General features: G+C 48.3%; 1 protein-coding gene across 1 annotated transcript; it reads left to right on the top strand.

The window, feature by feature from the left end:
• The first annotated feature begins 2,566 nt into the window (after positions 1–2,566).
• Positions 2,567–9,503, top strand: FABP6 (fatty acid binding protein 6, ileal). The gene is made up of 4 exons (XM_008587114.1): positions 2,567–2,765; positions 4,315–4,490; positions 6,045–6,138; positions 9,447–9,503. The coding sequence occupies exons 1-4, from the start codon at positions 2,699–2,701 to the stop codon at positions 9,494–9,496; spliced, it is 387 nt and encodes a 128-aa protein (XP_008585336.1). The 5' UTR covers positions 2,567–2,698; the 3' UTR covers positions 9,497–9,503.
• The last annotated feature ends 1,676 nt before the right edge of the window (positions 9,504–11,179 follow it).

Raw genomic sequence — 11,179 nt, 5'->3', positions numbered from 1 at the left:
TGGGATTTTTTGAAATGTCCTTAAAAGATATTGAAAGTTGCTTTGGTAGTAAATATGAACTACAAACAGAGGCTCTGTGACTTTGGGCAAGTTACTTAACTTCTCTGAACCTCTGCTCCTCGGCAAAATAATGGTACCCACTTCATAGAGTTGTTTTGAAGATTAAATGAGATATCCATGTAAAATACTCAACAGAGTGCCCAATGCATAATAAACACCCAATAAATGTTAGCTATTTTAAATGTCATGGTTATTTTATCATTATCATCAAAGAAGGGAAATTTGCACATGCTCTAGGTGGGAGTATAAACCACTATAGCCTTTCCAAAAGGCAGTAGAGTAATAGATACAAATTTTTTAAGCACAAAAAACCTTTGTTTCAGGAATTTCGTGTCTCAAAATTCATCCTTAGCAAGTAATCTTAGTAAATAATCTGACAAATACACCAAGAGGTATAAACAAGAATATTTATATCAGAATTATTTATAACAGGGCCGGCTGGTTAGCTCAATTGGTTAGAGTACAACCTTGCAACACCAAGGTCACGGGTTTGGATGCCCAGCCAGATGCCAAAACAGAATTATTTATTATAGAAAAAGACTGGAAACAACCTAAGGATCCAGCAATGTTTAAGTAAATTATGAAACACAGATACAGTAGAATACTCTGGGGCCATTAAAAAGGATACAATATATCTTTATTTAATAATATAGACATGTACCTATATCATTACGTAGAAAGGAGGTAACAGAACAATATAATCTCACTTATATAAGAAAGTACATGCATGATTTAAAAGTCTAGAAGGAGAGATAACTAAGTGTTATCAAGGGCCATCCCCGCCAGGACTGTCACTTGCTCTTTTAATATATATAAATTTATCATCAGAAAAATCCATGATGGAGTGTGTGTGTGTGTGTGTGTGTGTGTGTGTGTGTGTGTGTGTTTAGACTAAAACAAGCCTCCTGGCTGGATAAAGAATTTCAAGATTGGAGACTGAAGACTGAGAAAATGTGGCAAAGTTGGCTTTTCACCAGTTTAGGAACCACTTAGCCCCAGGTCTGGAAGTCAGCAAGTGTGGTGAATTCTGCTTTGGAGAGAAATGATGGAGACTCGTGAAGGGCAGACCCTGGAAAAGGACATAGACTTGTAGAGCTTTCCTTAATTAATAATAAAAATAATAACCATGGTAGAGTGCTGAATACTCTGCATTGTCAGTTTTCTTTGATCCAGAGCCACAAGCTAGGAGCTATCACTGAGGAGATGGAGTGGTACTGGGAGAAAGAGCAGGAACTATAAGTTAAGGGTCTGAACCCCTAACCCCTTCCAGTTGTGAGGCTTGAACAAAGTAAAATCCATCAAGCTCCTAGCCCAGTGCCTGGCACAGAGCAGTCATCAAGGCACCCTGGCACCTCCTCTTCCAAGTGCACTCCAGGGGCCCGTGGGCTGCTGCTTTACTGTGGATGCATTAGCTGCACCGTTGTTGTGTCTATTCTCCTTCAAGTGCTCTTTGCTGCAGCCAAACTCACCATTTCCTTTCATCGTGGCCTTTCCACATTCATCACACTGTTCCCTCCACCTAGAACATCACTTCCCTTTGTTCTCAGCCTCCTCAGCCTTCCTGCTTCTCCCCATGTCCAACTCCTATTGGTTCTTGTATCAAATGCCACCTTCTGCCCAAAGATGCACCAATCCCTGGTGGACACTACTGCTCCTTCCTCGTGCTGCAGGACATACATCTGGTTTTATTTTGGGACACATCACGTTCTGCTTACACAAGGAGTCTCCATAGCTATGTGCCTTAGCTCTGGTCTAGACTGGGTGCTCTTTTGGGAAAAGTATATCTCATTCACCTGTGTTTCCTCTGTGCTGGCGCTGCATGCAGTAGGTGCTCAGTGAACCTTGGTGGATGAATGAGGGGGGGATGAATGAATGAGAGATGATGCTGTGGAATGATTGAATTCTGTCTCCCAAAGTTCATATATTAGAAGCTTAATTCCCACTATAACTCTTGAGGGTGGGAAATCCTATTGTGATAATTGAAAGGTTGTGCTTTGAAGAGGTGATTAGATTGAAGGGCCACGCCATAGGGAATGGTCATCATGGGCATGGTTCTGAAGGCTCTAAAAGAAGAGCACATGAAAGGTTAAACTCTCTCTCTCTGCTCCCCATTTTCTGCCATATGAGACCCCTGTATTGCTGTAAAGCTACCACCAAAAAAGACCCTCACCAGATATGCTCCCTGGACTTTGAATTTCCCAGCCTCTGAAACCATAAGCAATAAATTTCATTGTCTTATAAATTACCCAGTTCCAGGTATTTTGTTATAAGCAACAGAAACGGACTAATAGAGATTACAAGAGGGCAGGGCATGGATGGAGGGAGGGATGGGCACAGAGGTGAATGACTCCTCAGACCCTTTGGCAGTCCCAGCCTTGGCCTTGCTGGAAATGGTAGTGGGATTACAGCCAGCACTTTCCCAGGGTGAATGACCTCAGGGCTCTGCCTCCCCAGGTCCTACCCCCGTCATAAAACAGCAAGCACTTCCTCTTCAGAGCCGGGAGGGAGAAGTGGGGTGACCTAGGGGCTGAGCCCCAATAGCTGGTAGAGTTTATAATCTGGGACACCAGACCCCTCAGCACCAGCTGTTCTGTTCTCCTCATCCCCCTGCTCTCTGGCCTCCAGCTCCCCCAGCAGCATGGCCTTCACCGGCAAGTTTGAGGTTGAGAGTGAAAAGAACTATGATGAATTCGTGAAGCGCCTTGGTGAGTGAGCTCCTGAGTATGCCTTCCCTGGGGCTGGTTTGTCATAGCCAGCTCTGAGCCAGGAACCCGAACCCCTGGGTTAGAGTGGGACAGCACTCATTCATTCATTCACCCATTCATTCATTCACACATTTGTTGAGCAGCTACTCTGTCCTAGGCTCTGATGATAAGAACCATAAAACATTCTTTTACTTTAAAACACTTTTAGTATATTAGTATCTACATTTTACTGATGGAAATCTTGAGGCCCAGAGAAGCTGAGTAACTAGTCCAAGGTCACATAGCTAGTAGTTGGTGAAATAGAGACTTCATGTTTATTCATTCAAACATTTATTGAACACTCACCATATGCAAGGGCTATCCCAATGTTATTGATGGGGCACCTCAGTGCAACTTGCTCAAGTCAGTGGCAGAGGTCATCAGCACCTAGAACCCAATGATGAGTGGTATCACTACACTTTGCCTAAGGAGAGGTGACCAAGAAGTTAGCAAAGAGAGCAGGTTTGACAAGCCACTCTTTCACTCAGTCTTTCAACAAACACAGGCCTCTTACTGTGCTAGGCACTGTGGGGAGAGAGACCGACAATTTCACCCGTTCTCTCACTGCCTGACGTAACACTGGTCTGTTGTTAAGAACCAATGAGACCGTGGATTTGACAAGCCTGTGGAAATCTCAGTGCACTCTCTAAGGCTGAGGCAGTGCAATTGTCAAAATTCAGAGGACAGCCCCAGGGGACCTGTGCCCTGCCTCTTGGTGGCCACATCTTGTCTGTGCACTGGGCCAGAGCAGCCCTGAGAGCAGGGCCCTTGTGTCCTGGGGCGTTAGGGAGGCAAGGGCCTGTCTGAGTCAATTATCAGCAGTGACCCTAAGGAACAGTGACTTGGCTTCAACAAGTAGTGACCTACAACAGTCTAGTGCTGTGGAACTGGAAGAGAGGCCACCTCAGCTCTAGACCGCATTCTGCCATTAACCTCTGCTGAGATGCTGGGAAGACCCTTTCCCGCTCTGGGTCTTCGTTTATTTATCTGTAAAATAGAAGCATTAGAAGACACAATATTGAAAGTCCCATTCATTCTGTAACTTTTTAAGTTTAGCAAGTTTCTATTATATTTATATTACTACCAGAAGATCAGCTATGATGGACGAGCATCAACTACATTCTGGGAGCTTTACACAACACAATCGTGCTGAAGTTAATCCTTGCAGCAGTCCTGTGAAATGATCCTTTTTTTTAAAAAAAAAAAAATGACCCGTAAGGGGATCTTAACCCTTGACTTGGTGTTGTCAGCACCACGCTCTCTCAAGTGAGCCACGGGCTGGCCCTGAGATGATCCTTTTTATCCCCATTTTGTGGATAAAAACACTATAGATCAGATGGATAGTGACTTGCCCAAGCCACATGGCTCACCTGAAGGCTTGTACTATCTGTCTCAGGCACTGTGCTCTTACCCTGCAGGCTGGCCTGCCATGGGGGAGGAAAGTTTTTCTTCCAAATTACAGGGTCATAAGCAGCTCTTACATGGCCGTTCTTCTTGTCACCCGGCCCAGGGCTCTCCAGCGACATGATTGAAAAGGCCCGTAACTTCAAGACCATCACGGAGGTACAGCAGAGTGGGCAGGACTTCGTCTGGATCCAGCACTGCTCCGGGGGCAAAAACATAACCAACAAGTTCACCATTGGCAAGGAAAGCGAAATACAGACCTTGGAGGGGAAGAAGTTCAAGGTGAGAGGCTACTGGCCACACTCTGTTCTTCCCCAGCCTCTGGCCAACTTCTCATCTCAAACACAACCTCCCTGCTCCCCAAGCTGAAGCTTCTTTCTCTGGTTTAGCCTCCAGCATTTGGAGCTGGAGTTACTTGGCAATTTAACACTCCTGGTTTTTAACGGCCACCATCAGCAATGGACACAATACTGATAATAAAAATAGCTAATACTTGCTGAGCACTTAGTATAACCTAGCCACTTGCTGGATAGTTTAGACAACTTAATGAAGTTCATGTTATGAGGTCGCTACCATTAGTCTCCCCATTTTACAGATTGTGGGGGTGAGCTGCGGGATTGAATAGCTTGCCCCATCACACAACAGGGTCAGGCCTTCACATCCAGGCAAAACTGCTTTTTTATGCTGCCTCCCAGTGTAGCAGAGAGATACAGAGCCTGGGCCATGGCATCAGACTCAGCTGGATGTGCAGCCGTGATCTCCTGCTGGCAGCTGTGGGGCCTTGGGCAGTACATCTCACTTTCCTGAGCCTCAGATCTCTAGGATGCCAAATGGGACTAGGTACGGTCCTTAAATCCAAGAGCTGTGGTGAAGATTAAACATGATAACGCATGGAAGCACCTAGCATAGTGCCTGCCCCATAGCAAATGCTAGGGGGAAAAAACTAGTCATTTGTTTTTGTTTTAGAGGCTCAGGGGGGCCAAGTAATGTGCATAAGGCCCTGCAGCCAGAAAGTAGTCAGAGGACAGGGCTTTGAACCGCAGCTGTTTGCCTATGCTGTCGGACTCGTCCGGGTTTGCAATTGCAATCTTGGGTAGCAGAGAAGTGAAAGGCGGCTGTCTGTCCTCATCTATGCAGGCTAGTCCTTCAGACCTTCCACCCACTCTGGATCCCATCTGCAGACCCCAGCCATGACCAGGAGGGTACTTTGCTTTTCAGGTTACCAGGGTGGAGAATAAGTAGTCATAATATTCATATTCTGCCACTTGGTATTTTTATAAAATTTATGTCTTTCTGGATCAGCACATATTGATTGGCCTTATTCTTTTCAGTGGCTACACGGTATTCCAAAGTATGTAAATGCTATAATTTATGAAACTACCCCCTCGGTGATAGATACTTAGATTATTCACTGGTGGATAATCTGGGTTGGATGTTTCGGTTCACTGCTGCAAACAATGCTGCAATCAATAGCCTTGGACATTATATCATCCTAACAGTGATGATCATGACTAACTCTGTAGTTGACACTTACGAGTGCTCTCCACCTGCCAGGCCCTGTTCTAAGCACTTTACATTTATCGTTTAATCCTCCCAACAGCCCTACGAGCTAGGTACTGTTACCTCCATCTTAGAGATGAGGAAACTGAGGCACAGAGAGGTTACGAGACTTACTCGGGTTTATCTATATCTTTTCAAATATGTCACTGCATATCTACATATCATTGCAAATTCCTAGAGGAGGGTGCAGGCTACAGGAGGCCCTTCATCCCTGAGGGACTGGCCCGTGCCAGGGGCCTCCGATGACTCAGGCTCAATGTTCTGCTTCCCTTCCAGGCCAATGTGCAGATGGAGGGTGGGAAGTTGGTGGTGGACTTCCCCAACTATCACCAGACCTCGGAGAATGTGGGGGACAAACTGGTGGAGGTGAGTGTCCTGCTGGTTGCTGGTACCATCGGCCTCTGGGCAGCTGGCTTTCCCAGCACTTCCCGTGTGCCAGGCTCTGTGCTGAGCACTGGGTGCACGTGACCTTATTTGATCTTCACAATGACCCTGTTGGTGGGGAGTTTATCTCCATTTTATTGGGTGAGGAGACTGAGGCACTGGGAAGCTCGGGTACACAGCTTGGATGACAGAGCTGGGATTTGATGCTAGGCAGTGTGATTCCAGTGCCCATGCTCAGCCACCCAAGGGGCACTAGTCTGAAGCCTGTGGGACCCGTCCCAGAATGTAAACAAAGGAGGTGGTCTGGGTGGGCCTCTCAAGGTGCAGCCACCACACCACTCCATCTCCACAAGAGACTTCAGGCCCTTCCTACCAGTTCTTTTGATTTTTTAAGAGAAGCTGGAAATTTGCTCTTTTCTGTTAAATCCCTACACTATGAAATGCTGGCAAGTAATTTAAACAATTTTTAAGTGTGGGCAGGTCCAACACATGTATCCATGGACTGAGCCGTCCCACAGTGGAGGTGCTGCCCTGGGAGGCCTTCGTCCCACTCGTTTCTTCCCCTGGTCTCCAGGATCTCCTCAGGTAGAGGAAATGGATGTGAAGTTAAAGAGAAAAAGATATTTCACACTTCATTCCCCCATTGTGAGACTGTGAGCTGGGCCAGAGCCCCTCTGAAGTCCAGCATAAATCTAGGAGTCCCTCCCTCCTCCCCAAGGCTCTCCAGAAGGGAAGGAAGAGATGAGAGAGGTGGCTTTGCTACCTCCTCTCCTCCCCTTCTTTGAGATCTCTCTCTCTCTCTCGCTCTCTCTCTCTGTCTCTCTCTGTCTCTCTCTCTCTCATTTCCTTGTGCCTCCATCTCAAGCCTGGTTAGAGGAAAGGAGCACACTGCTTCTCTTAGTGAGTTCAGGCTGCTATAAAACTACCACAGACTGAGTGGTTTATACAACAAACATCTATTTCTCACCATTCTGGAGGCTGGAAGTCCAAGATCAGGGTGCCAGCACAGTCAGGGTCTGGTGAGGGCTCTTTTTCTGGTTTCCCCTCATGTGGAGAGAGAGATCATCTCTCTCACATCTCTTCTTCTTCTTCTTTTTTTTTTTTCCTTTTTGTCTTTTTTTTTCGTGACTGGCAACGGATCGCAACCCTCAGTGTCGCGCCCGTACTGGACCGGGACTGGCAACGGGATCGCAACCCTCGGTGTTGCCCCCGCACCTCGCTCAGCCAGTGAGCGGGAACCGGTCCGTATGTGGGATCCGAACCCTTGGCAGGAGCGCTGCCGCGCTTCCTAAGCGGCGCACTGTAGCGGTGCGCCACCGGGCCGGCCCTCACATCTCTTCTTCTAAGGGCACTTCTCCCATCATGAAGGCTCCACCCTCATGACTTAATTACTTTTGAAAGTTCCCATTTCCAAATACCATCACACTGGGGATTAGGGTTTCAGCATAGGAATCTGGGGGGACGCAAACATGCAGTCCCTCACATGGCCCAAGAGACTCAGTGCCCTCCCACTGTTCCCATTTTACAGAGAAGCCTTACAAGGCTCAGGGACAGCATGTGACGTGCCCAAGGCCACACAGCTAGTGTGTGGTAGAGGCAGATCTCATCAGCTGACTCCTAGACTAGGCCCTCTGCCTGTTCCTTCCAGGCCAGTGGGTCTTTTTTCTCCCCTTTATTTTTATTTTCTAAAGAATTTAGGAATAAATAGATGGACAGTGCTGAAAAAAGTATAAAAAGAACAAAAGTGACAATTCCTCATCTCCTGGGTGAAAATTGACCCCTTGGAGGATCTGATGAAAGCTTTGGCCAAGTAACAGTACATGAAACATCAGTGAGTGGGTTCTGACTCCTAGAAGCAAAGTTCCTCCAGCCTGTGCCGCATGCAGAGAGAACACAGGGCAGGAGAACCGGAAGCTTCCCGAGCTGAATAAACCTGTTCCTCAATTCCTAGAGGATCCTGACCCTGGAGCCTGTGTGGTGTGAGCAGTGCCCAGAGTTCAGGATCATCTCACACACGCTCACACACATGCAGGCACACACACATGTATGCATACGTGTGGACACAGGCATGCACACACGCAAGCACAATTGCGTAAGCCCAGGCAGAGAAAAGCTGTCTTGGCTGCAAATCTCCCATTTCTAGAGACCCAGCATCAGCCTGGACATCTCCCTCCTTCTCCACCAAGTAGGGGTGCACTTTGTGAGCATTCCTCCTCTCGCCTCCAGCCATCAGCACCCTGCCTGCTGTCGTCTCCTCCACGCCAGCCCCAGCCTCCTCCCTGCTCACATCCTGCCCGCATCCTCCATTCATCCCACGTGCAAATCACGCATCACTTCACACCGCTGCTCCTTGTTATGAATCAGGCCCAGACTCCTCCACCCCACCCGACCTTCAAAGGTCTGTACTGCCCCATCCTACAGGTACTCTCTGCCCAGCCCTTCTGGACCAGCCACTGATCCTGATCTGGACCCCTCCTCTCCCACTTCACTTTCTTGTGCTCATGTAGCTCCTTCTGCTCTTTCCTTTTCTCCTGTTTGCTTTTCCAAATCCAGCGTATTCTTCAGGATTCTGTGCAATGGCCCATGCCCTCTCTCCTTCCCCAATCAGAGTGGTTCCTTCCCTTCTCTGGGCTTTCTCTCGCACATCTCTCTGTTTGTCACCCACCTCTTCCCATGAGAACGCTGCTTTCCTCTGCTGGGTATCAGATTCATCTGATGACATGTGCACATCCAACGACAGCACCAGTTGATGGCAGGGAGCCCAGGGCCCCTGCACACTGTGTGTTTTCAGAGAGCAGCATCCCTTTGCCTGACTCTCCTGTTAAGCCTCAGGCTTCCCAAGGATAGGGTCTGTACCTTCCCATCACCAAGCACGTGGCAGGTGATCATGAACGCTGTGTGCTGTGGAGATTGAGTGCGGCCTCTCTACATTAGGAGGGTTACTTGATTTCTCCAAACTTCAGTTTTCTGGCCTGTGTAATGGGACAACCTCATAGAGTTGTTGGGAGGACTCTGGAACAAGACAAGGGAAGTGCTTGGCAAGAGAGAACTGGAACGAACAGAGAAGGGAGGTTAGCACGCCCAGGTCCCGTCTCCCCTCACAGCCATATAGCATTGTTACCACACTGAGTCTCAACAGTGATTTTTGGAACAAACTGGGAAACTAAGTCCCAGAGAAGTGGTGTAGCTGACTCCCATCTACTCAGGGATGGAATTGGAGGCTGGTCTCCCTTCAGCTATGACACTGGGGGTCGTGCACTGACTACTTCTGTTCTGGCTGCTTCTTTCAGATAGCTACCATTGGGGACATATCCTGTGAGCGCGTGAGCAAGAGACTGGCCTGAGCCACCAATAAAATACAAACTCACCAATAAACTGATATAGAATAAACAGCTCTTTGTTCTTCTTTTCGGGTGTCTTGGGGCAGCCTCTGGCTGGGTGAGAATGGGAAAGCCCCCAAGGATGGCCACAAGCACCAAATGTTGACCCCGATCCCCCTGTGGGATCTGTGTCATGACAGGAGACAAGGATGTGGACTGCAATGCTCCTGACCCCCGGGAGAGGCCAAAGCATGGTGGGAGCCTCTCCCCTCACTGCCACCCACCACTCTGCGGGTGGAGACACTATGTTGCTTCAAGCCTCCTTTAAAGAGACAAAGTCACTTGGGAGAGGTAACACATTAATTCTCAGATGGGCCATGGGGCAGGTGTATCAGGACTCGGCGTGGGGGAGAGTGGGAGCCACACCTCCAGGAAGGGCCCCGGCTGCCACCTGCAAGGTGGGATGGCTGCACCAGGACTTACCCAGGAAAGCCGCCTCAGCTTGGCCGTGGCTCCGCTGTTACTTGCTGTGGAGTTGTTTCGCTGGACCTTAGCCTACCCACTCGTACAAAGGGGGGCCAGGAGGACCAAAGGGGGCTGGGGGAAATGGTATCTGTGAGATGGCAAAGAAGCAATGAGGGTCATAGGAGGGACCAGGAGGGACTGGGATGTCCTGGTTCAGACGAGTAGGGACTGCTAGGGAGGGTGCATGGGAGGAACGATGAGAGGCTGCAGAAGGCTGGGAAAGGCAATCAGGAGCGTCACTCTGACCCCGGTAGGTGCCGGGAGCCCTCAGTTGAGAAGGATTCTGAGGCAGCATCCCAGTTTAGCAGGTGTCCCAAGTGACTGGAAACTGCCAGCTCAGGGCGTGGGAGTGGAGAAGGGTGGCAGCTTGCCTCCTGACCAGACAACTCCTCACCCGGAGCACTGAAAGGGCCTGTTTTCATCTTCCTGTCTCCTGGGGAGTGCTGACACATCTGGGTACAACCTTGACTTCTTTTTACCCAATATTTTTCTGTATGATAATTCACTTATTTTTACTACGATAGAAACTTTGTCACTTCCATATACGGAAAGCCAATATCATTTGCCATAAGTAGAATAAAACAATTTTAAAAGTCAAAGCTTGACTTCTAGCTAGGTTCTGTTGCCTGCCCAAAGCCCTGAGCCTGAGGCCTCCCTCTGTGAAAAGGTGAGAAAGGTAAAAGACACAATAGTATCAAACGGGAAACTTTCTCCTTGACTAATCAAAATTACTGAAAGACTACTGAAAAGAGAACATACTCACCCTCAGAGTTGAATTTCTAAGGCAGATAATACAAGTCCCACATACGGAAAACAAGAAATAAGGTTGCCCAGCACCTTGCACAGGGTCTGGCACACAGCAGGTGCTTAATAAGTGCTGCCTGACCTCAGGTCCCTTCAGGCCTGTGTCATCTGCAGTCTTTCACTCTTGGGGGCCAGCCTCGGCCTGGACAGATGCTACAGCCCAACTAACTTGCAGCCTTCCCCTTGCCTGCTCCCACCTTTTACTCTGAAACCTTGTTTATCTTTCCAAGAACAGCACACGGCCTCTCTCCCCACCCACCAAGCCAGGACCCCATGAAGTCCATCATTTCGCCAAGACTTATTGCTAATTAAGTGAACTAGGTAAGCATTAAATTAAACTAGCAGTGCTGCTGTTTCCCCTCCAGACTGAGTAATTAC

Source organism: Galeopterus variegatus, unplaced genomic scaffold (genome assembly GCF_000696425.1).
Source record: "Galeopterus variegatus unplaced genomic scaffold, G_variegatus-3.0.2 Scaffold115, whole genome shotgun sequence".
Lineage (NCBI taxonomy): Eukaryota > Metazoa > Chordata > Mammalia > Dermoptera > Cynocephalidae > Galeopterus > Galeopterus variegatus.
The sequence above is the reverse complement of the archived record's forward strand: the minus strand, read 5'-3'. Positions and strand labels throughout refer to the sequence as shown.

What these genes read in the sequence shown, in the direction of transcription:
- FABP6 (XM_008587114.1), top strand. Translation starts at nt 2,699, where the DNA reads ATGGCCTTCACCGGCAAGTTTGAGGTTGAGAGTGAAAAGAACTATGAT. An exon ending in TGGAGGGGAAGAAGTTCAAG is followed by an intron (nt 4,491 to 6,044) that starts GTGAGAGGCTAC and finishes CTTCCCTTCCAG; the next exon opens with GCCAATGTGCAGATGGAGGG. An exon ending in GGACAAACTGGTGGAGGTGA is followed by an intron (nt 6,139 to 9,446) that starts GTGTCCTGCTGG and finishes TCTTTCAGATAG; the next exon opens with CTACCATTGGGGACATATCC.